The sequence below is a fragment of the Ranitomeya imitator genome, chromosome 5 (genome assembly GCF_032444005.1).
Source record: "Ranitomeya imitator isolate aRanImi1 chromosome 5, aRanImi1.pri, whole genome shotgun sequence".
In the NCBI taxonomy this organism is placed as follows: Eukaryota; Metazoa; Chordata; class Amphibia; order Anura; family Dendrobatidae; genus Ranitomeya; species Ranitomeya imitator.
Window position 1 is genome coordinate 5,781,359 of NC_091286.1, and position 27,179 is coordinate 5,808,537.

The following is a 27,179-nucleotide window of genomic DNA, read 5'->3' on the forward strand; positions in this document are numbered from 1 at the left end:
ATATATACACTGCACAGTACCAATCCTCCTGTATATATACACTGCACAGTACCGCTCCTCTTGTATATATATACTGCACAGTACCACTCTTCCTGTATATATATACACTGCACAGTACCACTCCTCCTGTCCTGTATATATACACTGCACAGTACCACTCCTCCTGTATATATACACTGCACAGTACCACTCCTCCTGTCCTGTATATATACACTGCACAGTACCACTGCTCCTGTATATATACCCTGCACAGTACCACTCCTCCTGTATATATACACTGCACAGTACCGCTCCTCCTGTATATATACACTGCACAGTACCGCTCCTCCTGTATATATATACTGCACAGTACCACTCTTCCTGTATATATATACACTGCACAGTACCACTCCTCCTGTCCTGTATATATACACTGCACAGTACCACTCCTCCTGTATATATATACATTGCACAGTACCACTCCTCCTGTCCTGTATATATACACTGCACAGTACCACTCCTCCTGTCCTGTATATATACACTGCACAGTACCACTCCTCCTGTATATATATACATTGCACAGTACCGCTCCTCCTGTCCTGTATATATACACTGCACAGCACCACTCCTCCTGTATATATACACTGCACAGTACCGCTCCTCCTGTATATATACACTGCACAGTACCGCTCCTCCTGTATATATACACTGCACAGTACCAATCCTCCTGTATATATACACTGCACAGTACCGCTCCTCTTGTGTATATATATACTGCACAGTACCACTCTTCCTGTATATATATATATACACTGCACAGTACCACTCCTCCTGTCCTGTATATATACACTGCACAGTACCACTCCTCCTGTATATATACACAGTACCGCTCCTCCTGTATATATACACTGCACAGTACCACTCCTCCTGTATATATACACTGCACAGTACCGCTCCTCCTGTATATATATACTGCATAGTACCACTCCTCCTGTATATATATATACACTGCACAGTACCACTCCTCCTGTATATATACACTGCACAGCACCACTCCTCCTGTATATATACACTGCACAGTACCACTCCTCCTGTATATATACACTGCACAGTACCACTCCTCCTGTATATATATACACTGCACAGTACCACTCTTCCTGTATATATATACACTGCACAGTACCACTCCTCCTGTCCTGTATATATACACTGCACAGTACCACTCCTTCTGTATATATACACTGCACAGTACCACTCCTCCTGTATATATACACTGCACAGTACCGCTCCTCCTGTATATATATACACTGCACAGTACCGCTCCTCCTGTATATATATACTGCATAGTACCACTCCTCCTGTATATATATATACATTGCACAGTACCGCTCCTCCTGTCCTGTATATATACACTGCACAGTACCACTCCTCCTGTTTATATACACTGCACAGTACCACTCCTCCTGTATATATACACTGCACAGTACCACTCCTCCTGTATATATATACACTGCACAGTACCGCTCCTCCTGTCCTGTATATATACACTGCACAGTACCACTCCTCCTGTATATATACACTGCACAGTACCGCTCCTCCTGTATATATACACTGCACAGTACCGCTCCTCCTGTATATATACACTGCACAGTACCGCTCCTCCTGTATATATACACTGCACAGTACCGCTCCTCCTGTATATATACACTACACAGTACCACTCCTCCTGTCCTGTATATATACACTGCACAGTACCACTCCTCCTGTCCTGTATATATACACTGCACAGTACCACTCCTCCTATATATATATATATACACTGCACAGTACCACTCTTCCTGTATATATATACACTGCACAGTACCACTCCTCCTGTCCTGTATATATACACTGCACAGTACCACTCCTCCTGTATATATACACTGCACAGTACCACTCCTCCTGTATATATACACTGCACAGTACCACTCCTCCTGTCCTGTATATATACACTGCACAGCACCACTCCTCCTGTATATATACACTGCACAGTACCACTCCTCCTGTATATATACACTGCACAGTACCACTCCTCCTGTATATATACACTGCACAGCACCACTCCTCCTGTATATATACACTGCACAGCACCACTCCTCCTGTATATATACACTGCACAGCACCACTCCTCCTGTATATATACACTGCACAGTACCACTCCTCCTGTATATATACACTGCACAGTACCACTCCTCCTGTATATATACACTACACAGTACCACTCCTCCTGTATATATACACTGCACAGTACCACTCCTCCTGTATATATACACTACACAGTACCTCTCCTCCTGTATATATACACTGTACAGTACCACTCCTCCTGTATATATACACTGCACAGTACCACTCCTCCTGTATATATACACTACACAGTACCACTCCTCCTGTCCTGTATATATACACTGCACAGTACCACTCCTCCTGTCCTGTATATATACACTGCACAGTACCGCTCCTCCTGTATATATACACTGCACAGTACCACTCCTCCTGTCCTGTATATATACACTGCACAGTACCACTCCTCCTGTCCTGTATATATACACTGCACAGTACCACTCCTCCTGTCCTGTATATATACACTGCACAGTACCACTCCTCCTGTATATATATATATATATATATACACTGCACAGTACCACTCCTCCTGTATATATACACTGCACAGTACCACTCCTCCTGTATATATACACTGCACAGTACCACTCCTCCTGTATATATACACTGCACAGTACCACTCCTCCTGTATATATACACTGCACAGTACCACTCCTCCTGTATATATACACTGCACAGTACCACTCCTCCTGTATATATACACTGCACAGTACCACTCCTCCTGTATATATACACTACACAGTACCACTCCTCCTGTATATATACACTGCACAGTACCACTCCTCCTGTATATATACACTGCACAGTACCACTCCTCCTGTATATATACACTGCACAGTACCACTCCTCCTGTATATATACACTACACAGTACCACTCCTCCTGTATATATACACTGCACAGTACCACTCCTCCTGTATATATACACTGCACAGTACCACTCCTCCTGTATATATACACTACACAGTACCACTCCTCCTGTATATATACACTGCACAGTACCACTCCTCCTGTATATATACTCTGCACAGTACCACTCCTCCTGTATATATACACTGCACAGTACCACTCCTCCTGTATATATACACTGCACAGTACCACTCCTCCTGTATATATACACTACACAGTACCACTCCTCCTGTATATATACACTGCACTCTGCAGGTCCCGGTATATTTTTAGCGCCCCGTGCTGTAATCGATGCCGCACTGTGTCACATGCTGGTGACGGGTTCAGGCTGGCTGCTCGGTGTAGATATTGGATTAACCCCTCTGAGTCCGGTGTCTCCTCCTCTCGCCCTCCATCCGCTCGCCCTCCATCCGCTCGCCCTCCGTCCGCTCGCCCTCCGTCCGCTCGCTTTCCGTCCGCTCGCCTTCCGTCCGCTCGCCCTCCGTCCGCTCGCCCTCCGTCCGCTCGCCCTCCGTCCGCTCGCCTTCCGTCCGCTCGCCCTCCGTCCGCTCGCCCTCCGTGCGCTCGCCTTCCGTCCGCTCGCCCTCCGTCCGCTCGCCCTCCGTCCGCTCGCCTTCCGTCCGTTCGCCCGCCCTCCGTCCGTTCGCCCGCCCTCCGTTCGCCCGCCCTCCGTCCGTTCGCCCGCCCTCCGTCCGTTCGCCCGCCCTCCGTCCGTTCGCCCGCCCTCCGTCCGTTCGCCCGCCCTCCGTCCGTTCGCCCGCCCTCCGTCCGTTCGCCCGCCCTCCGTCCGTTCGCCCGCCCTCCCTCCGTTCGCCCGCCCTCCGTCCGTTCGCCCGCCCTCCCTCCGTTCGCCCGCCCGCCCTCCGTCCGTCCGCCCGCCCGCCCTCCGTCCGTCCGCCCGCCCTCCGTCCGTCCGCCCGCCCTCCGTCCGTCCGTCCGCCCGCCCTCCGTCCGTCCGTCCGCCCTCCGTCCGTCCGTCCGCCCGCCCTCCGTCCGTCCGCCCGCCCGCCCTCCGTCCGTCCGCCCGCCCGCCCTCCGTCCGTCCGCCCGCCCTCCGTCCGTCCGCCCGCCCTCCGTCCGTCCGCCCGCCCTCCGTCCGTCCGTCCGCCCGCCCTCCGTCCGTCCGCCCGCCCTCCGTCCGTCCGTCCGCCCGCCCTCCGTCCGTCCGTCCGCCCGCCCGCCCTCCGTCCGTCCGCCCGCCCTCCGTCCGTCCGTCCGTCCGCCCTCCGTCCGTCCGCCCGCCCGCCCTCCGTCCGTCCGCCCGCCCGCCCTCCGTCCGTCCGCCCGCCGTCCGTCCGCCCGCCCTCCGTCCGTCCGCCCGCCCTCCGTCCGTCCGTCCGTCCGCCCGCCCTCCGTCCGTCCGCCCGCCCGCCCTCCGTCCGTCCGCCCGCCCGCCCTCCGTCCGTCCGCCCTCCGTCCGTCCGTCCGCCCGCCCTCCGTCCGTCCGTCCGCCCGCCCTCCGTCCGCCCGCCCTCCGTCCGCCCGCCCGCCCGCCCTCCGTCCGTCCGCCCGCCCGCCCTCCGTCAGCCCGCCCTCCGTCCGTCCGCCCGCCCGCCCTCCGTCCGTCCGTCCGCTCGCCCTCCGTCCGTCCGTCCGCTCGCCCTCCGTTCGCTCGCCCTCCGTCCGATGAGGGGCACGGTGGCCCTGGGTATGTGGCCCTCATCTGTACACACAGCCATAAGGGCCCCTCTCGGGAATGTTCAGGGCCAGTCTGAGAGAAGAACCTGTGGTCACATGACCAGACTGCGAAAAGCCAGCAGCCAATCACAAGGTGGATAGATAATAGAACCTGCACACTGATTGGTTTGTTTTACAGTGATAGAAATCTGGGCCCAGACGCGTCCGGCTCCCCACATCCTGCCACTGACTCTCCTCAGCCGTCACCTCTCATCATACTGGTCACGTGACTGCGAAAGCCCACCCCTGATCAAAGCAGCCAATCAGAGCCCAGCACTCAGGTCAGCAGCTGCTCGGTAGAAATGAAAGCTGCTCTGCGATTGGCTGCTGTGGAGAAATGAAAGCTGTTCTGTGATTTGTTGCTCTGTAAAAATGAAAGCTGTTCTGCGATTGGCTGCTGTAGTTAATGGTGAGACAGATGACGAGTCTGTACAGGATCCTGTTTGGTTCTGGTGTCGTCCCATAGCCAATACCAGAGCAAGAGCCTCACCGGGCGCAACCGTCCGAGCTGGGGGCACAGCCTGAACATGGGGGGTCACGGTCTGATATTGAGCGGGGGGAGGTGTGTGGATCTGGGGGGGAGGGTCTCAGCCTTATCTTCTGGTGTGGGGTGGTATCACGGCCTGAATTGAGGGTGGTGGAGGTGGTGTCACAGCCTGATTTGGGGGTCGGGGGTGGTGTCACGGCCTGATTTGAGGGGGGTGGTGTCACGGCTTAATTTGGGGGGCGGTGGTGGTGTCACGGCCTGATTTGCAGGGGGTGGTGTCACAGCCTGATTTGAGGGACGGGGGTGATATCACGGCCTGATTTGGGGGTGGTGTCACGGCCTGATGTGGGGGATGGGGCCACGGCCTGATTTGGGGGGTGGGGGTGGTGTCACGGCCTGGGCTTGGGGGGAGGGGGTGGTGTCACGGTTTCCAGAGCTGCAGATTTCGTGTTTTCTTCACATTCCTCTGGCTCAGGTTTTTGGCTCCAGAACGTTTATCAGTTTTTATGAGGAATTTTATGGACTTTGTTCAGCACAAATATGTAAAGTCAGCGCCGGCGAGCAAAGATTACACGAGGGGGGAGGGGTGGGGGTGATGCCTGGATTACACAAGGGGGAGGGGCCATGCTTGGATTACAGAAGGGGGAGGGGCCATGCTTGGATTACAGAAGGGGGAGGGGCCATGCTTGGATTACAGAAGGGGGAGGGGCCATGCCTGGATTACACGAGGAGGGGGAGGGGCGATGCTTAGATGTCATCAGTTTACCTCCCAACTTTGAAAGTTAGGAAAAAGGGACACTGCGTACCCTTCCCTAACCTCCCCGAGTCCATTATATCCACATACATATGGTACCCTTTTCATGCCCCCACGCACACAGTATGGTGCCCCCCAGGTACACAATACGCTGCCCCCCCCACGCACACAGTAAGGCAGTAAGGTGCCCCCCCGCGCGCACAGTACGCTGCCCCCCCACGCGTACAGTACGCTGCCCCCCCCACGCGCACAGTACGCTGCCCCCCCACGCGTACAGTACGCTGCCCCCCCCCACGCGCACAGTACGCTGCCCCCCCACGCACACAGTACGCTGCCCCCCCACTCACACAGTACGCTGCCCCCCGCGCGCACAGTACGCTGCCCCCCCACGCGCACAGTACGCTGCCCCCCACGCGCACAGTACGCTGCCCCCCCCACGCGCACAGTACGCTGCCCCCCCCACGCGCACAGTACGCTGCCCCCCCCCCCACGCGCACAGTACGCTGCCCCCCACATACTTCCCTGTCATGTGACCAGAAGGATTTTGCAGACTGACCGGTGGATCTGACCTTTCCCTTCTCCAACTCTGTTCAGTTGTAACTGGGTCCTGAGGAGACGCCGACCTCCCGACCGTGCTCGAAATTCAGGACCGTATCACTGGTTGGGGGGTGAGGTAGAGCAGATGGGGAATTGGGGTGATAAATGAGATGGGTCTGATGGGGGCGGGGAGGAGCACGACAGGGGTCTGATGGGGGCGGGGAGGAGCACGACAGGGGTCTGGCGGGGGGCGGGGAGGAGGATGACGGGTCTGGTGGGGGGCTGGGGAGGAGGATGACTGGGTCAACAGGGGTCTGGTGGGGGGCGGGGAGGAGCACGACAGGGGTCTGGCGGGGGGCGGGGAGGAGGATGACGGGTCTGGTGGGGGGCGGGGGAGGAGGATGACTGGGTCAACAGGGGTCTGGTGGGGGGATGAGGAGCAGGAGGATGACTGGTCTGGCTGGAATGGGAGGAGAACAGAGAGGTCTGGCTGGAGGAGGAGGACAGTGGGATTTGGCAGTGGTTCCTCATGACTGCTGGGCTGTGCTCTCCTGGGTGTGCGGCTCTCGTGGTCCGTGCTGACCGCCAGCCGTTGTGGGGTCTGACACCAGGGCGGCCTCCACCCTCCCGCTTTTTGGGGCGGTCACTCATGCTTTCTGTGTAACTTACAGGCTTCAGTTCCCGTAGCTCACGTCCTGCGAGACCATGATGGCGCCCCCTACAGACAGGTGAGAGCACGTATGTACTGCTGCCCCCGGGGAGATTAACCACTCGCTCCTCTGTGGATTGTAGAGGACTAAATCGCGTCTCTCCCCCTCAGGTACAATGGCGTCTGGCTGATATTCTTCATGCTCGGCCTCGGCACCTTATTACCGTGGAATTTCTTCATGACCGCGACCATGGTGAGTAATAACCAGGGGCCCCAGACAGAGCACCAGCTCCAGGGCCAAACTTCTGCTCAACACCACGTCTCCGAGGTCATATCATATCCCATAGTAATGTAACCGCCCCACCCACATATCTCCCCCAGCAGAATAGTGAGTGCAGCTCTGGGGTATAATACAGGATGTAACTCAGGATCAGTAATGTATGTACACAGTGACTGCACCAGCAGAATAGTGAGTGCAGCTCTGCAGTATAATACAGGAGGTAACTCAGGATCAGTAATGTAATGTATGTACACAGTGACTGCACCAGCAGAATAGTGAGTGCAGCTCTGGAGTATAATACAGGAGGTAACTCAGGATCAGTAATGTAATTTATGTACACAGTGACTGCACCAGCAGAATAGTGAGTGCAGCTCTGGGGTATAATACAGGAGGTAACTCAGGATCAGTAATATATATACACAGTGACTGTACCAGCAGAATAGTGAGTGCAGCTCTGGAGTATAATACAGGAGGTAACTCAGGATCAGTAATGTATGTACACAGTGACTGCACCAGCAGAATAGTGAGTGCAGCTCTGGAGTATAATACAGGATGTAACTCAGTAATGTAATGTATGTACACAGTGACTGCACCAGCAGAATAGTGAGTGCAGCTCTGGAGTATAATACAGGATGTAACTCAGGATCAGTAATGTAATGTATGTACACAGTGACTGCACCAGCAGAATAGTGAGTGCAGCTCTGGAGTATAATACAGGATGTAACTCAGGATCAGTAATGTAATGTATGTACACAGTGACTGCACCAGCAGAATAGTGAGTGCAGCTCTGGAGTATAATACAGGATGTAACTCAGTAATGTAATGTATGTACACAGTGACTGCACCAGCAGAATAGTGAGTGCAGCTCTGGAGTATAATACAGGATGTAACTCAGTAATGTAATGTATGTACACAGTGACTGCACCAGCAGAATAGTGAGTGCAGCTCTGCAGTATAATACAGGAGGTAACTCAGGATCAGTAATGTATGTACACAGTGACTGCACCAGCAGAATAGTGAGTGCAGCTCTGGGGTATAATACAGGATGTAACTCAGGATCAGTAATGTAATGTATGTACACAGTGACTGCACCAGCAGAATAGTGAGTGCAGCTCTGCAGTATAATACAGGAGGTAACTCAGGATCAGTAATGTAATGTATGTACACAGTGACTGCACCAGCAGAATAGTGAGTGCAGCTCTGCAGTATAATACAGGAGGTAACTCAGGATCAGTAATGTAATGTATGTACACAGTGACTGCACCAGCAGAATAGTGAGTGCAGCTCTGCAGTATAATACAGGAGGTAACTCAGGATCAGTAATGTAATTTATGTACACAGTGACTGCACCAGCAGAATAGTGAGTGCAGCTCTGGGGTATAATACAGGAGGTAACTCAGGATCAGTAATATATATACACAGTGACTGTACCAGCAGAATAGTGAGTGCAGCTCTGGAGTATAATACAGGAGGTAACTCAGGATCAGTAATGTATGTACACAGTGACTGCACCAGCAGAATAGTGAGTGCAGCTCTGGAGTATAATACATGATGTAACTCAGGATCAGTAATGTATGTACACAGTGACTGCACCAGCAGAATAGTGAGTGCAGCTCTGCAGTATAATACAGGAGGTAACTCAGGATCAGTAATGTATGTACACAGTGACTGCACCAGCAGAATAGTGAGTGCAGCTCTGGGGTATAATACAGGATGTAACTCAGGATCAGTAATGTAATGTATGTACACAGTGACTGCACCAGCAGAATAGTGAGTGCAGCTCTGCAGTATAATACAGGAGGTAACTCAGGATCAGTAATGTAATGTATGTACACAGTGACTGCACCAGCAGAATAGTGAGTGCAGCTCTGCAGTATAATACAGGAGGTAACTCAGGATCAGTAATGTAATGTATGTACACAGTGACTGCACCAGCAGAATAGTGAGTGCAGCTCTGCAGTATAATACAGGAGGTAACTCAGGATCAGTAATGTAATTTATGTACACAGTGACTGCACCAGCAGAATAGTGAGTGCAGCTCTGGGGTATAATACAGGAGGTAACTCAGGATCAGTAATATATATACACAGTGACTGTACCAGCAGAATAGTGAGTGCAGCTCTGGAGTATAATACAGGAGGTAACTCAGGATCAGTAATGTATGTACACAGTGACTGCACCAGCAGAATAGTGAGTGCAGCTCTGGAGTATAATACATGATGTAACTCAGGATCAGTAATGTATGTACACAGTGACTGCACCAGCAGAATAGTGAGTGCAGCTCTGGGGTATAATACAGGATGTAACTCAGGATCAGTAATGTAATGTATGTACACAGTGACTGCACCAGCAGAATAGTGAGTGCAGCTCTGGGGTATAATACAGGATGTAACTCAGGATCAGTAATGTAATGTATGTACACAGTGACTGCACCAGCAGAATAGTGAGTGCAGCTCTGGGGTATAATACGGGATGTAACTCAGGATCAGTAATGTAATTTATGTACACAGTGACTGCACCAGCAGAATAGTGAGTGCAGCTCTGGGTTATAATACAGGAGGTAACTCAGGATCAGTAATATATATACACAGTGACTGTACCAGCAGAATAGTGAGTGCAGCTCTGGGGTATAATACAGGATGTAACTCAGGATCAGTAATGTAATGTATGTACACAGTGACTGCACCAGCAGAATAGTGAGTGCAGCTCTGGAGTATAATACAGGATGTAACTCAGGATCAGTAATGTAATGTACACAGTGACTGCACGAGCAGAATAGTGAGTGCAGCTCTGGGGTATAATACAGGGTGTAACTCAGGATCAGTAATGTAATGTACAGGTCCTTCTCAAAAAATTAGCATATAGTGTTAAATTTCATTATTTACCATAATGTAATGATTACAATTAAACTTTCATATATTATAGATTCATTATCCACCAACTGAAATTTGTCAGGTCTTTTATTGTTTTAATACTGATGATTTTGGCATACAACTCCTGATAACCCAAAAAACCTGTCTCAATAAATTAGCATATCAAGAAAAGGTTCTCTAAACGACCTATTACCCTAATCTTCTGAATCAACTAATTAACTCTAAACACATGCAAAAGATACCTGAGGCTTTTATAAACTCCCTGCCTGGTTCATTACTCAAAACCCCCATCATGGGTAAGACTAGCGACCTGACAGATGTCAAGAAGGCCATCATTGACACCCTCAAGCAAGCGGGTAAGACCCAGAAAGAAATTTCTCAACAAATAGGCTGTTCCCAGAGTGCTGTATCAAGGCACCTCAATGGTAAGTCTGTTGGAAGGAAACAATGTGGCAGAAAACGCTGTACAACGAGAAGAGGAGACCGGACCCTGAGGAAGATTGTGGAGAAGGACCGATTCCAGACCTTGGGGAACCTGAGGAAGCAGTGGACTGAGTCTGGTGTGGAAACATCCAGAGCCACCGTGCACAGGCGTGTGCAGGAAATGGGCTACAGGTGCCGCATTCCCCAGGTAAAGCCACTTTTGAACCATAAACAGCGGCAGAGGCGCCTGACCTGGGCTACAGAGAAGCAGCACTGGACTGTTGCTAAGTGGTCCCAAGTACTTTTTTCTGATGAAAGCAAATTTTGCATGTCATTCGGAAATCAAGGTGCCAGAGTCTGGAGGAAGACTGGGGAGAAGGAAATGCCAAAATGCCTGAAGTCCAGTGTCAAGTACCCACAGTCAGTGATGGTGTGGGGTGCCATGTCAGCTGCTGGTGTTGGTCCACTGTGTTTCATCAAGGGCAGGGTCAATGCAGCTAGCTATCAGGAGATTTTGGAGCACTTCATGCTTCCATCGGCTGAAATGCTTTATGGAGATGAAGATTTCATTTTTCAGCACGACCTGGCACCTGCTCACAGTGCCAAAACCACTGGTAAATGGTTTACTGACCATGGTATTACTGTGCTCAATTGGCCTGCCAACTCTCCTGACCTGAACCCCATAGAGAATCTGTGGGATATTGTGAAGAGAAAGTTGAGAGACGCAAGACCCAACACTCTGGATGAGCTTAAGGCCGCTATTGAAGCATCCTGGGCCTCCATAACCTCTCAGCAGTGTCACCGGCTGATTGCCTCCATGCCACGCCGCATTGAAGCAGTCATTTCTGCCAAAGGATTCCCCACCAAGTATTGAGTGCATAACTGAACATTATTATTTGATGGTTTTTTTGTTTGTTATTAAAAAACACTTTTATTTGATTGGATGGGTGAAATATGCTAATTTATTGAGACAGTTTTTTTGGGTTTTTAGGAGTTGTATGCCAAAATCATCAGTATTAAAACAATAAAAGACCTGACAAATTTCAGTTGGTGGATAATGAATCTATAATATATGAAAGTTTAATTGTAATCATTACATTATGGTAAATAATGAAATTTAATACTATATGCTAATTTTTTGAGAAGGACCTGTATGTACACAGTGACTGCACCAGCAGAATAGTGAGTGCAGCTCTGCAGTATAATACAGGATGTAACTCAGGATCAGTAATGTAATGTATGTACACAGTGACTGCACCAGCAGAATAGTGAGTGCAGCTCTGGGGTATAATACAGGATGTAACTGAGGATCAGTAATGTAATGGATGTACACAGTGACTGCACCAGCAGAATAGTGAGTTCAGCTCTGGGGTATAATACAGGATGTAACTCAGGATCAGTAATGTAATGTATGTACACAGTGACTGCACCAGCAGAATAGTGAGTGCAGCTCTGGGGTATAATACAGGATGTAACTCAGGATCAGTAATGTATTGTATGTACACAGTGACTGCACCAGCAGAGTAGTGAGTGCAGCTCTGGGGTATAATACAGGATGTAGCTCAGGATCAGTAATGTAATGTATGTACACAGTGACTGCACCAGCAGAATAGTGAGTGCAGCTCTGGGGTATAATACAGGATGTAACTCAGGATCAGTAATGTAATGTATGTACACAGTGACTGCACCAGCAGAATAGTGAGTGCAGCTCTGGAGTATAATACAGGAAGTAACTCAGGATCAGTAATGTAATGTATGTACACAGTGACTGCACCAGCAGAATAGTGAGTGCAGCTCTGGAGTATAATACAGGATGTAACTCAGGATCAGTAATGTAATGTATGTACACAGTGACTGCACCAGCAGAATAGTGAGTGCAGCTCTCTGGTATAATACAGGATGTAACTCAGGATCAGTAATGTAATGTATGTACACAGTGACTGCACCAGCAGAATAGTGAGTGCAGCTCTGGAGTATAATACAGGATGTAACTCGGGATTAGTAATGTACTGTATGTACACAGTGACTGCACCAGCAGAGTAGTGAGTGCAGCTCTGGGGTATAATACAGGATGTAACTCAGGATCAGTAATGTATGTACACAGTGACTGCTCCAGCAGAATAGTGAGTGCAGCTCTCTGGTATAATACAGGATGTAACTCAGGAATACAGTACAGATATAAGGTGTTCCTGTTTGATGTGGCCCCGGGCCCTCTCCCTGCCTGTATTGCTTAGCTGAGGCGGGGTGTACCCTCGCCCTGCTGGTCAGTTATGGTATAGCAGCAGAGTGTTGTCCTCTTCAGTATTTCACCAGTCGTCTGGCGGAGCCCACCAGTGACAGATCGACCGCCGTTGATAGCGATGACGATGACTCTGCCCCATTCAATGTCTCGCTGGGTAATAACACCAGGATGAGATTTCTGGACCCCCCTCGAACCCAACTGCAGAGCAAGTTCAATAATGTGATGACGCTCTGCGCCATGTTACCGCTGCTCATCTTCACCTGCCTGAACTCCATCCTGCACCGCCGGTGAGTGGTGGATACACGAGTAAAACAGCTGGGGCCGTGCCGCCTCCTCACTGACCGCTTCTCTCTTCTGGCCAGAATCTCTCAGAACATTCGTATCGCTGGCAGCCTGGGCGCCATCTTCCTTGTCTTCCTGCTGACCGCCATATTTGTGAAGATCGAGTTCTCACCGATCACTTTCTTCACCCTAACTATGATCAAGATCGTCTTCATCAACTGTGAGTAATGGTGTGTGTGTGGGGGGGGGGTTGGAGGTGAGCTGAAGATGGGGGAGCGGAGGTGGAGGAGGGGAGCTGGAGGCTGTAGGTGGGGGAAGGGATGTTGAGAGGAGGGGAGGTGGGGGAAAAGGAGAGGAGCCGGAGTTGGGGAAGGGCAGCTGGAGGATGTAGGTAGGTGGGGGAACAGGGGAAGGGGAGGAGAACAAGCACCCAGACGTGATGAGGAGGAGGGGAGCGAGACCAGGGATTGTCCCGCCAAACGCCTGCTCTCTCTTTAACGTGGGCGTAACGCTACTCAGATGACACACGGTGAGGGTAACACAGTGTGGCAATTCTTTATTGAGCCACAAAACTGGCAGATAACACATAGAGCAGTCCCTGCAAATACATCAAGATGGTGCACATTAGAAACTCGCCCTTCCGCTGACTCGCTGGTATAATGGCAGCTGTTACTTCAGAGCTTCCAGGGCCGACTACCCCACCTGTGGCACGCACTGAGAGGATGTAAAGACAAGCATAGGAAGATGACAGTCCATTCAGGTGCAAGGCCAGGTGACCGGAGGGTCACAACCTGGTTTCTCCGAACATCTCCCTTGAGGCAGGCGACTGGTGGGTCCCAGTTAGAGTTAAGCGAATTTGTTTGGGTTCCATCTTATTCGACAAGCTGTAGCGCTTACCGAATAAGCTGCAGAGGGAAACCAGATACCTGGAGCGTGCCAGCTGATCGGCGCCGCAGCTGCATGTGTCAGGCTGTGTGACAGTCAACACATGCATGGAGAGCCTGTTTGTTGCCAAATAAGAGGGAACCCAAACAAATTCGCTCAATTCTATTGTCAATCCTGGCTTTCTCCAAACGTATCCGTGGTTCAGCGATGGTAAATGGAGCAGATCTGTATTCTTCCAACCGGGGCCAAGGTCGCCTAGGTGGTTTCCTGTAGAATGATAGATCCATGTCCCTCGTGATGGAGTCATGATGTATTGGCAGCAGTCCTGTAGAGTCCCCTGGATGTTTGGATGTCTTGGCAGAATCTCTGACTGTCTCCCCGAACACAGGCAGATTCTCCTTTTTATATGTCACAACATCTCATTCAGTCTTTCCACCACAGGCTTGGGGGAAGGTGGTAGGATGCCATCCCTCACTGCTGGAGTGTGCAAGCAACTTGCATAGATTGTCCTTCATATTGCAGAGCACCAATGGGTCATCAACATATTAACAACATTCAAACATTGTGCCTTTGTTTCCCAAAGATAGTAGAACAATACTAGGACAGATACAATAGGTAAGGGTCAGAGGTGGGGAGGGGAGTTGTGAAGAGGGAAGCTGGCAACCAGAGGTGGGGAAGAGAGGTGTGGGGGAGGGGAGTTGTGGGGACAGGAGGGGGCAGATGGGGGTGGGGGAGGAAAGTTGTGGGGAGCAGGCGGACAGAGGTGGGGGAGGGCAGTTGTGGGGAGAGGATGGGGAGGGGAGTTGCTGGGAGAGGATGGAGGAGAGTTGCAGGGAGAGGAAGGACGGAAGAGAGGAGGGGAGTTGCGGGGAGAGGACGGAGGAGAGGAGGGGAGTTACGGGGAGAGGATGGGGAGGGGAGTTGTGGGGAGAGGATGGAGGTGAGGAGGGGAGTTGCGGGGAGAGGACGGAAGAGAGGAGGGGACTTACGGGGAGAGGATGGAGGTGAGGAGGGGAGTTGCGGGGAGAGGATGGAGGAGAGTTGCAGGGAGAGGAAGGACGGAAGAGAGGAGGGGAGTTGCGGGGAGAGGCTGGAGGTGAGGAGGGGAGTTGCGGGGAGAGGATGGAGGGGAGAGGATGGAGGGGAGCTGCGGGGAGAGGATGGAGGTGAGGAGGGGAGTTTCGATGAGAGGAAGGAGGCGAGTTGCAGGGAGAGGATGGAGGTGAGGAGGCGAGTTGCGGGGAGAGGATGGAGGTGAGGAGGGGAGTTGCGGGGAGAGGACGGAAGAGAGGAGGGGACTTACGGGGAGAGGATGGAGGTGAGGAGGGGAGTTGCGGGGAGAGGATGGAGGAGAGTTGCAGGGAGAGGAAGGACGGAAGAGAGGAGGGGAGTTACGGGGAGAGGATGGAGGTGAGGAGGGGAGTTGCGGGGAGAGGATGGAGGGGAGTGGATGGAGGTGAGGAGGGGAGCTGCGGGGAGAGGATGGAGGTGAGGAGGGGAGTTGCGGGGAGAGGATGGAGGGGAGAGGATGGAGGGGAGCTGCGGGGAGAGAATGGAGGTGAGGAGGGGAGTTTCGATGAGAGGAAGGAGGCGAGTTGCATGGAGAGGATGGAGGTGAGGAGGCGAGTTGCGGGGAGAGGATGGAGGTGAGGAGGGGAGTTGCGGGGAGAGGACGGAAGAGAGGAGGGGACTTACGGGGAGAGGATGGAGGTGAGGAGGGGAGTTGCGGGGAGAGGATGGAGGAGAGTTGCAGGGAGAGGAAGGACGGAAGAGAGGAGGGGAGTTACGGGGAGAGGATGGAGGTGAGGAGGGGAGTTGCGGGGAGAGGATGGAGGGGAGTGGATGGAGGTGAGGAGGGGAGCTGCGGGGAGAGGATGGAGGTGAGGAGGGGAGTTTCGATGAGAGGAAGGAGGCGAGTTGCGGGGAGAGGATGGAGGTGAGGAGGCGAGTTGCGGGGAGAGGATGGAGGTGGGGGAGGGGGCCGGTGTCCGTCATTGACCTCTTGGGTCTCCGCAGCGTTCGGCGCTCTGCTCCAGGGCAGTCTCTTTGGATTGGCCGCTCTCTTCCCAGCAAGTTACACAGCTCCGATAATGAGTGGTCAGGGTCTGGCAGGAACCTTCGCTGCGTTCTCCATGATCTGTGCATTGGCCAGTAAGTATGGACCATCGATCATCTGTAGGAAGTAAATCGGCCCCCGTGTAATCCCTCCACTGGGTGTTATAATAATCCCCTCCTCCCCTGGTATAATCTTTCCATGGGGTGTTATAATTTTCCCTTGGTATAATACCTCCACGGGGTGTTAAAATAATCCTCCCCCTCCTGGATATAATCCCTCCACTGGGTGTTATCGGTAATCCTCTCCTCCCCCGGTATAATCCGTCCACGGGGTGTTATAAAAATCCTCCCCCCCCAGTATAATCCTTCCACGGGGTGCTATAATAATCCCCTCCTCCCCTGGTATAATCCCTCCACTGGGTGTTATAATAATCCTTCCCTCCCCGGTATAATCCCTCCACGGGGTGCTATAATAATCCTCCCCCCGGTATAATCCCTCCACTGGGTGTTATAATAATTCCCTCCTCCCCCGGTATAATCCCTCTGCAGGGTGTTATAATAATCCTCCTCCCCCGGTATAATTCCTCCGCGAGGCAGTGCCATAATACGGTGTACTCCGTTCCCACAGGTGGCTCGGCGCTGGAGGACAGTGCGTTCGGATACTTTATCACTGCCTGCGCTGTCATCCTCCTCGCTCTCCTCTCCTACTTGGCGCTCAATAAACTGGTGAGTGTTGGGGGCTTTATATTGTCCTGGAGATTTTAGGGTGAAACTGGACCCCGTCCTGATCACAGCTGATGACCTCGTTACACTATCGCAGTGCAGATGCTTTACAGTACAGCACATCTGTCACATGACTCTGTAATGTGCTCCCAGCATCCTCTGCTCCATCCACACTGAGGTTAGGATGAGTTCTTGGTCTCCATTATTGTCACTGACAACAAGCAGAGGTCTTGTAACTGGTTTATTAGAAAAGTCCCACATGTGGTTAGAAGTCGGGGTCCTACATCTACGGGGGTCACCGGTCCAATACTCACATCACACGTCATTGCAGGAGTTCTACCAGTTTTACACAGTGGAGAATCTGAGGAGCGCCGCCATAAGCAACGCCAACAATGTGGAGCTGAAGAAGGACCTGTTGCAGGCGGGTGAGGAGTCTGCAAGCGGGCGTAGGAGGGGTTAAGGTTTAGGGGTGGGGGAGTTGCACTAGTCTGTGACGTGGGAGGGGTAGTTTTCTGTCCCGGGGATATATAATGTTCTTGCCCCCATCAGGTGACCACAGGACAGAGTCCGGGGTCAGGACGAGCGAAAAACAGTCTATCATCAGGATCCTGAAGAAGGTGAGTTTTGGCGCCGTCCCTTCCTGTCCCTCATGCCCCGTCCCTTCCCAGGTCCTGTCCATTTCCAGACACCGTTCCTCATCCCCTATCCTTCATCCCCCGTCCTTCGCAGGCCCCATCTCCCGTCTCCCTTCCTCTCCCGTCTCCCTTCCTCTCCCGTCTCCCTTCCTCTCCCGTCTCCCTTCCCCTCCCGTCTCCCTTCCCCTCCCGTCTCCCTTCCCCTCCCGTCTCCCTTCCCCTCCCGTCTCCCTTCCCCTCCCGTCTCCCTTCCCGTCCCGCCTCCCGTCCCGCCTCCCTTCCCGTCCCGCCTCCCTTCCCGTCCCGCCTATCTTCCCGTCCCGCCTATCTTCCCGTCCCGCCTATCTTCCCGTCCCGCCTATCTTCCCGTCCCGCCTCCCTTCCCGTCCCGCCTCCCTTCCCGTCCCGTCTCCCTTCCCGTCACGTCCCGTCTCCCTTCCCGTCACGTCCCGTCTCCCTTCCCGTCACGTCCCGTCTCCCTTCCCGTCCCGTCCCCCTTCCCGTCCCGTCTCTCGTCCAGTCTCCCTTCCCGTCCCGTCCCGCCTATCTTCCCGTCCCGCCTCCCTTCCCGTCCCGCCTCCCTTCCCGTCCCGCCTCCCTTCCCGTCACGTCCCGTCTCCCTTCCCGTCACGTCCCGTCTCCCTTCCCGTCACGTCCCGTCTCCCTTCCCGTCCCGTCCCCCTTCCCGTCCCGTCTCTCGTCCAGTCTCCCTTCCCGTCCCGTCTCCCTTCCCGTCCCGCCTCCCTTCCCGTCCCGCCTCCCTTCCCGTCCCGCCTCCCTTCCCGTCACATCCCGTCTCCCTTCCCGTCCCGTCCCGTCTCCCTTCCCGTCCCTTCCCGTCCCGTCCCCCTTCCCGTCCCGTCTCTCGTCCAGTCTCCCGTCCCGTCTCCCTTCCCGTCCCGTCCCCCTTTCCGTCCCGTCCCCCTTCCCGTCCCGTCCCCCTTCCCGTCCCGTCTCCCTTCCCGTCCCGTCTCCCTTCCCGTCCCGTCTCCCTTCCCGTCCCGTCTCCCTTCCCGTCCCGTCTCCCTTCCCGTCCCGTCTCCCTTCCCGTCCCGTCTCCCTTCCCGTCCCGTCTCCCTTCCCGTCCCGTCTCCCTTCCCGTCCCGTCTCCCTTCCCGTCCCGTCTCCCTTCCCGTCCCGTCTCCCTTCCCGTCCCGTCTCCCTTCCCGTCCCGTCTCCCTTCCCGTCCCGTCTCCCTTCCCGTCCCGTCTCCCTTCCCGTCCCGTCTCCCTTCCCGTCCCGTCTCCCTTCCCGTCCCGTCTCCCTTCCCGTCCCGTCTCCCTTCCCGTCCCGTCTCCCTTCCCGTCCCGTCTCCCTTCCCGTCCCGTCTCCCTTCCCGTCCCGTCTCCCTTCCCGTCCCGTCTCCCTTCCCGTCCCGTCTCCCTTCCCGTCCCGTCTCCCTTCCCGTCCCGTCTCCCTTCCCGTCCCGTCTCCCTTCCCGTCCCGTCTCCCTTCCCGTCCCGTCTCCCTTCCCGTCCCGTCTCCCTTCCCGTCCCGTCTCCCTTCCCGTCCCGTCTCCCTTCCCGTCCCGTCTCCCTTCCCGTCCCGTCTCCCTTCCCGTCCCGTCTCCCTTCCCGTCCCGTCTCCCTTCCCGTCCCGTCTCCCTTCCCGTCCCGTCTCCCTTCCCGTCCCGTCTCCCTTCCCGTCCCGTCTCCCTTCCCGTCCCGTCTCCCTTCCCGTCCCGTCTCCCTTCCCGTCCCGTCTCCCTTCCCGTCCCGTCTCCCTTCCCGTCCCGTCTCCCTTCCCGTCCCGTCTCCCTTCCCGTCCCGTCTCCCTTCCCGTCCCGTCTCCCTTCCCGTCCCGTCTCCCTTCCCGTCCCGTCTCCCTTCCCGTCCCGTCTCCCTTCCCGTCCCGTCTCCCTTCCCGTCCCGTCTCCCTTCCCGTCCCGCCTCCCTTCCCGTCCCGTCTCCCTTCCCGTCACGTCCCGTCTCCCTTCCCGTCACGTCCCGTCTCCCTTCCCGTCACGTCCCGTCTCCCTTCCCGTCCCGTCCCCCTTCCCGTCCCGTCTCTCGTCCAGTCTCCCTTCCCGTCCCGTCCCGCCTATCTTCCCGTCCCGCCTCCCTTCCCGTCCCGCCTCCCTTCCCGTCCCGCCTCCCTTCCCGTCACGTCCCGTCTCCCTTCCCATCACGTCCCGTCTCCCTTCCCGTCACGTCCCGTCTCCCTTCCCGTCCCGTCCCCCTTCCCGTCCCGTCTCTCGTCCAGTCTCCCTTCCCGTCCCGTCTCCCTTCCCGTCCCGCCTCCCTTCCCGTCCCGCCTCCCTTCCCGTCACATCCCGTCTCCCTTCCCGTCCCGTCCCGTCTCCCTTCCCGTCCCTTCCCGTCCCGTCCCCCTTCCCGTCCCGTCTCTCGTCCAGTCTCCCGTCCCGTCTCCCTTCCCGTCCCGTCCCCCTTCCCGTCCCGTCCCCCTTCCCGTCCCGTCTCCCTTCCCGTCCCGTCTCCCTTCCCGTCCCGTCTCCCTTCCCGTCCCGTCCCCCTTCCCGTCCCGTCTCCCTTCCCGTCCCGTCTCCCTTCCCGTCCCGTCTCCCTTCCCGTCCCGTCTCCCTTCCCGTCCCGTCTCCCTTCCCGTCCCGTCTCCCTTCCCGTCCCGTCTCCCTTCCCGTCCCGTCTCCCTTCCCGTCCCGTCTCCCTTCCCGTCCCGTCTCCCTTCCCGTCCCGTCTCCCTTCCCGTCCCGTCTCCCTTCCCGTCCCGTCTCCCTTCCCGTCCCGTCTCCCTTCCCGTCCCGTCTCCCTTCCCGTCCCGTCTCCCTTCCCGTCCCGTCTCCCTTCCCGTCCCGTCTCCCTTCCCGTCCCGTCTCCCTTCCCGTCCCGTCTCCCTTCCCGTCCCGTCTCCCTTCCCGTCCCGTCTCCCTTCCCGTCCCGTCTCCCTTCCCGTCCCGTCTCCCTTCCCGTCCCGTCTCCCTTCCCGTCCCGTCTCCCTTCCCGTCCCGTCTCCCTTCCCGTCCCGTCTCCCTTCCCGTCCCGTCTCCCTTCCCGTCCCGTCTCCCTTCCCGTCCCGTCTCCCTTCCCGTCCCGTCTCCCTTCCCGTCCCGTCTCCCTTCCCGTCCCGTCTCCCTTCCCGTCCCGTCTCCCTTCCCGTCCCGTCTCCCTTCCCGTCCCGTCTCCCTTCCCGTCCCGTCTCCCTTCCCGTCCCGTCTCCCTTCCCGTCCCGTCTCCCTTCCCGTCCCGTCTCCCTTCCCGTCCCGTCTCCCTTCCCGTCCCGTCTCCCTTCCCGTCCCGTCTCCCTTCCCGTCCCGTCTCCCTTCCCGTCCCGTCTCCCTTCCCGTCCCGTCTCCCTTCCCGTCCCGTCTCCCTTCCCGTCCCGTCTCCCTTCCCGTCCCGTCTCCCTTCCCGTCCCGTCTCCCTTCCCGTCCCGTCTCCCTTCCCGTCCCGTCTCCCTTCCCGTCCCGTCTCCCTTCCCGTCCCGTCTCCCTTCCCGTCCCGTCTCCCTTCCCGTCCCGTCTCCCTTCCCGTCCCGTCTCCCTTCCCGTCCCGTCTCCCTTCCCGTCCCGTCTCCCTTCCCGTCCCGTCTCCCTTCCCGTCCCGTCTCCCTTCCCGTCCCGTCTCCCTTCCCGTCCCGTCTCCCTTCCCGTCCCGTCTCCCTTCCCGTCCCGTCTCCCTTCCCGTCCCGTCTCCCTTCCCGTCCCGTCTCCCGTCCCGTCCCGTCTCCCTTCCCGTCCCGTCTCCCGTCCCGTCCCGTCTCCCTTCCCGTCCCGTCTCCCGTCCCGTCTCCCTTCCCGTCCCGTCTCCCTTCCCGTCCCGTCTCCCTTCCCGTCCCGTCTCCCTTCCCGTCCCGTCTCCCTTCCCGTCCCGTCTCCCTTCCCGTCCCGTCTCCCTTCCCGTCCCGTCTCCCTTCCCGTCCCGTCTCCCTTCCCGTCCCGTCTCCCTTCCCGTCCCGTCTCCCTTCCCGTCCCGTCTCCCTTCCCGTCCCGTCTCCCTTCCCGTCCCGTCTCCCTTCCCGTCCCGTCTCCCTTCCCGTCCCGTCTCCCTTCCCGTCCCGTCTCCCTTCCCGTCCCGTCTCCCTTCCCGTCCCGTCTCCCTTCCCGTCCCGTCTCCCTTCCCGTCCCGTCTCCCTTCCCGTCCCGTCTCCCTTCCCGTCCCGTCTCCCTTCCCGTCCCGTCTCCCTTCCCGTCCCGTCTCCCTTCCCGTCCCGTCTCCCTTCCCGTCCCGTCTCCCTTCCCGTCCCGTCTCCCTTCCCGTCCCGTCTCCCTTCCCGTCCCGTCTCCCTTCCCGTCCCGTCTCCCTTCCCGTCCCGTCTCCCTTCCCGTCCCGTCTCCCTTCCCGTCCCGTCTCCCTTCCCGTCCCGTCTCCCTTCCCGTCCCGTCTCCCTTCCCGTCCCGTCTCCCTTCCCGTCCCGTCTCCCTTCCCGTCCCGTCTCCCTTCCCGTCCCGTCTCCCTTCCCGTCCCGTCTCCCTTCCCGTCCCGTCTCCCTTCCCGTCCCGTCTCCCTTCCCGTCCCGTCTCCCTTCCCGTCCCGTCTCCCTTCCCGTCCCGCCTCCCTTCCCGTCCCGTCTCCCTTCCCGTCACGTCCCGTCTCCCTTCCCGTCACGTCCCGTCTCCCTTCCCGTCCCGTCCCCCTTCCCGTCCCGTCACGTCCCGTCTCCCTTCCCGTCCCGTCTCCCTTCCCGTCCCGTCTCCCTTCCCGTCCCGTCTCCCTTCCCGTCCCGTCTCCCTTCCCGTCCCGTCTCCCTTCCCGTCCCGTCTCCCTTCCCGTCCCGTCTCCCTTCCCGTCCCGCCTCCCTTCCCGTCCCGTCTCCCTTCCCGTCACGTCCCGTCTCCCTTCCCGTCACGTCCCGTCTCCCTTCCCGTCCCGTCCCCCTTCCCGTCCCGTCACGTCCCGTCTCCCTTCCCGTCCCGTCTCCCTTCCCGTCCCGTCTCCCTTCCCGTCCCGTCTCCCTTCCCGTCCCGTCTCCCTTCCCGTCCCGTCTCCCTTCCCGTCCCGTCTCCCTTCCCGTCCCGTCTCCCTTCCCGTCCCGTCTCCCTTCCCGTCCCGCCTCCCTTCCCGTCCCGTCTCCCTTCCCGTCACGTCCCGTCTCCCTTCCCGTCACGTCCCGTCTCCCTTCCCGTCCCGTCCCCCTTCCCGTCCCGTCACGTCCCGTCTCCCTTCCCGTCCCGTCTCCCTTCCCGTCCCGTCTCCCTTCCCGTCCCGTCTCCCTTCCCGTCCCGTCTCCCTTCCCGTCCCGTCTCCCTTCCCGTCCCGTCTCCCTTCCCGTCCCGTCTCCCTTCCCGTCCCGTCTCCCTTCCCGTCCCGTCTCCCTTCCCGTCCCGTCTCCCTTCCCGTCCCGTCTCCCTTCCCGTCCCGTCTCCCTTCCCGTCCCGCCTCCCTTCCCGTCCCGTCTCCCTTCCCGTCACGTCCCGTCTCCCTTCCCGTCCCGTCCCCCTTCCCGTCCCGTCACGTCCCGTCTCCCTTCCCGTCCCGTCTCCCTTCCCGTCCCGTCTCCCTTCCCGTCCCGTCTCCCTTCCCGTCCCGTCTCCCTTCCCGTCCCGTCTCCCTTCCCGTCCCGTCTCCCTTCCCGTCCCGTCTCCCTTCCCGTCCCGTCTCCCTTCCCGTCCCGTCTCCCTTCCCGTCCCGTCTCCCTTCCCGTCCCGTCTCCCTTCCCGTCCCGCCTCCCTTCCCGTCCCGTCTCCCTTCCCGTCACGTCCCGTCTCCCTTCCCGTCACGTCCCGTCTCCCTTCCCGTCCCGTCCCCCTTCCCGTCCCGTCACGTCCCGTCTCCCTTCCCGTCCCGTCTCCCTTCCCGTCCCGTCTCCCTTCCCGTCCCGTCTCCCTTCCCGTCCCGTCTCCCTTCCCGTCCCGTCTCCCTTCCCGTCCCGTCTCCCTTCCCGTCCCGTCTCCCTTCCCGTCCCGTCTCCCTTCCCGTCCCGTCTCCCGTCCCGTCCCGTCTCCCGTCCCGTCCCGTCTCCCGTCCCGTCCCGTCTCCCGTCCCGTCCCGTCTCCCGTCCCGTCTCCCTTCCCGTCCCGTCTCCCTTCCCGTCTCCCTTCCCGTCCCGTCTCCCTTCCCGTCCCGTCTCCCTTCCCGTCTCCCTTCCCGTCCCGTCTCCCTTCCCGTCCCGTCTCCCGTCCCGTCCCGTCTCCCGTCCCGTCTCCCGTCCCGTCCCGTCTCCCGTCCCGTCCCGTCTCCCGTCCCGTCCCGTCTCCCGTCCCGTCTCCCTTCCCATCCCGTCTCCCTTCCCGTCTCCCTTCCCGTCCCGTCTCCCTTCCCGTCCCGTCTCCCTTCCCGTCTCCCTTCCCGTCCCGTCTCCCTTCCCGTCTCGTCCCGTCTCCCTTCCCGTCTCGTCCCGTCTCCCGTCCCGTCCCGTCTCCCGTCCCGTCTCCCGTCTCGTCCCGTCTCCCGTCCCGTCTCGTCCCGTCTCCCGTCCCGTCTCCCGTCCCGTCTCCCTTCCCGTCCCGTCTCCCGTCTCGTCCCGTCTCCCGTCCCGTCCCGTCTCCCGTCCCGTCTCCCTTCCCGTCTCCCGTCTCGTCCCGTCTCCCGTCCCGTCTCGTCCCGTCTCCCGTCCCGTCTCGTCCCGTCTCCCGTCCCGTATAATGGCCTGTCTCCGGCTCTAGATCTGGGTGCTGGCGCTCTCCGTCTGCCTCGTCTTCACTGTCACTATCGGAATCTTCCCATCCGTCACCGCAGATGTCAAGTCCACCATCGCAGGCGACTCTGAGTGGGGTGAGCGCAAAGGGGCAAATTACCCACAGTTCCTCCCCTTGTTTTGAGACTGTTGGGGAGGGGCTAGAGATAGGTGGGACGTGCTATCTGTTATGACCTATCTCCATACAATATAGAGGGGTTTGAGCGCTCCATGGTCATGTGACCTGTGTAGTGTAAGACCCTCAACCAGCAGTAGCAGAGAGGTTGGGGTCCCTGATAATCCCCAAGTGACCCCGGTATGCTGTTCACAGGGAAATACTTCATCCCGGTGTCGTGTTTTCTACTCTTCAACCTTTTCGATTGGGCCGGACGAAGCCTGACCACCCTCGTCATGTGGGTGAGTATGAAGGGCGACCAATGCTCTGCAGAGAGGTCAATGGTGTAATAATCTGCAGGATATATCACTATGTATCTGTCAGGAGGTGGAGGAGAGATGCTCTGCAGAGGTCAGTGGTGTAATAATCTGCAGGATATATCACTATGTATCTGTCAGGAGGTGGAGGAGAGATGCTCTGCAGAGAGGTCAGTGGTGTAATAATCTGCAGGATATATCACTATGTATCTGTCAGGAGGTGGAGGAGTGATGCTCTGCAGAGAGGTCAGTGGTGTAATAATCTGCAGGATATATCACTGTGTATCTGTCAGGAGGTGGAGGAGAGATGCTCTGCAGAGAGGTCAGTGGTGTAATAATCTGCAGGATATATCACTATGTATCTGTCAGGAGGTGGAGGAGCGATGCTCTGCAGAGGTCAGAGGTGTAATAATCTGCAGGATAGATCACTATGTATCTGTCAGGAGGTGGAGGAGTGATGCTCTGCAGGGAGGTCAGTGGTGTAATAGTCTGCAGGATATATCACTATGTATCTGTCAGGAGGTGGAGGAGCGATGCTCTGCAGAGAGGTCAGTGGTGTAATAATCTGCAGGATATATCACTGTATCTGTCAGGAGGTGGAGGAGCGATGCTCTGCAGAGGTCAGTGGTGTAATAATCTGCAGGATAGGTCACTGTTGGTGATGAGGAGGAGTGATGCTCTGCAGAGGTCAGTATTGTAGTAATCTGGAGGATCCAGCACCGTTATAAGGTGGAATACTCTGCAGATGTGGTCTGTTGCTGCCCTCTGCTGGTGGCTCAGTGTATGACGGCCTCTGTGTCCCCGCAGCCTAGTAAGGACAGTAAGCTGCTGCCCGTCATGGTGGCCGCCCGCCTGGTCTTCCTGCCACTCTTCATGCTGTGTAACGTGAAGCCTCGCAGTCATCTGCCCATCCTGCTCGCCCACGACGCCTGGTACATCTGTATCATGGTGCTGTTCGCCTTGTCCAACGGCTACCTGGCCAGTCTCTGCATGTGCTTCGGCCCCAAGTAAGTTCAGCTGCCTCCCAAATCTGCCACGCTGTGCCCTCATACGTGGCAGTGGGGGGCGCTATATATCCTCATTCTCTGGGGGTGGCAGTGGGGGGCGCTATATATCCTCATTCTCTGGGGGTGGCAGTGGGGGGCGCTATATATCCTCATTCTCTGGGGATGGCAGTGGGGGGCGCTATATATCCTCATTCTCTGGGGGTGGCAGTGGGGGGCGCTATATATCCTCATTCTCTGGGGGTGGCAGTGGGGGGGGGTGCTCTGTCCTCATTCTCTGGGGGTGGCAGTGGGGGGCGCTCTCTGTCCTCATTCTCTGGGGGTGGCAGTGGGGGGCGCTATATATCCTCATTCTCTGGGGGTGGCAGTGGGGGGCGCTCTCTGTCCTCATTCTCTGGGGGTGGCAGTGGGGGGCGCTATATATCCTCATTCTCTGGGGGTGGCAGTGGGGGGCGCTATATATCCTCATTCTCTGGGGGTGGCAGTGGGGGGCGCTATATATCCTCATTCTCTGGGGGTGGCAGTGGGGGGGGGGTGCTCTGTCCTCATTCTCTGGGGGTGACAGTGGGGGGCGCTCTCTGTCCTCATTCTCTGGGGGTGGCAGTGGGGGGCGCTCTCTGTCCTCATTCTCTGGGGGTGGCAGTGGGGGGCGCTCTCTGTCATTCTCAGGGGGTGGCAGTGGGGGGCGCTCTCTGTCCTCATTCTCTGTGGGGGGCGCTCTCTGTCCTCATTCTCTGGGGGTGGCACTGGGGGGCGCTCTCTGTCCTCATTCTCTGGGGGTGGCACTGGGGGGCGCTCTCTGTCCTCATTCTCTGGGGGTGACAGTGGGTGGCGCTCTCTGTCCTCATTCTCTGGGGGTGGCACTGGGGGGCGCTCTCTGTCCTCATTTTCTGTGGGTGGCGCTCTCTGTCCTCAATCTCTGGGGGTGGCACTGGGGGGCGCTCTCTGTCCTCATTCTCTGGGGGTAACAGTGGGGGGCGCTCTCTGTCCTAATTCTCTGGGGGTGACAGTGAGGGGCGCTCTCTGTCCTCATTCTCTGGGGGTGGCACTGGGGGGCGCTCTCTGTCCTCATTCTCTGGGGGTGGCACTGGGGGGCGCTCTCTGTCCTCATTCTCTGGGGGTGGCACTGGGGGGCGCTCTCTGTCCTCATTCTCTGGGGGTGGCACTGGGGGGCGCTCTCTGTCCTCATTCTCTGGGGGTGACAGTGGGTGGCGCTCTCTGTCCTCATTCTCTGGGGGTGACAGTGGGGGGCGCTCTCTGTCCTCATTCTCTGTGGGTGGCGCTCTCTGTCCTCATTCTCTGGGGGTGGCACTGGGGGGCGCTCTCTGTCCTCATTCTCTGGGGTGGCACTGGGGGGCGCTCTGTCCTCATTCTCTGGGGGTGACAGTGGGGGGCGCTCTCTGTCCTCATTCTCTGGGGGTGGCACTGGGGGGCGCTCTCTGTCCTCATTTTCTGGGGGTGACAGTGGGTGGCGCTCTCTGTCCTCATTCTCTGGGGGTGGCAGTGGGGGGCGCTCTCTGTCCTCATTCTCTGGGGGTGGCAGTGGGGGGCGCTCTCTGTCCTCATTCTCTGGGGGTGGCACTGGGGGGCGCTCTCTGTCCTCATTTTCTGGGGGTGACAGTGGGTGGCGCTCTCTGTCCTCATTCTCTGGGGGTGGCAGTGG

General features: G+C 57.0%; 1 protein-coding gene across 3 annotated transcripts in view; it reads left to right on the forward strand.

Annotated features, from left to right (window-relative positions):
* SLC29A1 (solute carrier family 29 member 1 (Augustine blood group)) overlaps positions 1-27,179 on the forward strand; it is a 64,856-nt gene that overhangs the window by 30,577 nt on the left and 7,100 nt on the right. Inside the window, exons 2-12 of one of the 3 annotated variants that reach the window (XM_069768253.1) lie at positions 7,174-7,230; positions 7,323-7,404; positions 13,030-13,256; positions 13,332-13,471; positions 16,153-16,287; positions 16,820-16,917; positions 17,246-17,339; positions 17,464-17,531; positions 24,070-24,178; positions 24,412-24,497; positions 25,320-25,519. In XM_069768253.1, coding sequence (XP_069624354.1) covers positions 7,208-7,230; positions 7,323-7,404; positions 13,030-13,256; positions 13,332-13,471; positions 16,153-16,287; positions 16,820-16,917; positions 17,246-17,339; positions 17,464-17,531; positions 24,070-24,178; positions 24,412-24,497; positions 25,320-25,519 — 1,262 coding nt within the window. In that variant the 5' untranslated portion in view covers positions 7,174-7,207. Of the gene's footprint in view, positions 1-6,932; positions 7,241-7,322; positions 7,405-13,029; positions 13,257-13,331; positions 13,472-16,152; positions 16,288-16,819; positions 16,918-17,245; positions 17,340-17,463; positions 17,532-24,069; positions 24,179-24,411; positions 24,498-25,319; positions 25,520-27,179 lie in introns of those variants that run through there. The other 2 variants (XM_069768254.1, XM_069768252.1) reach the window with 2 other exon arrangements.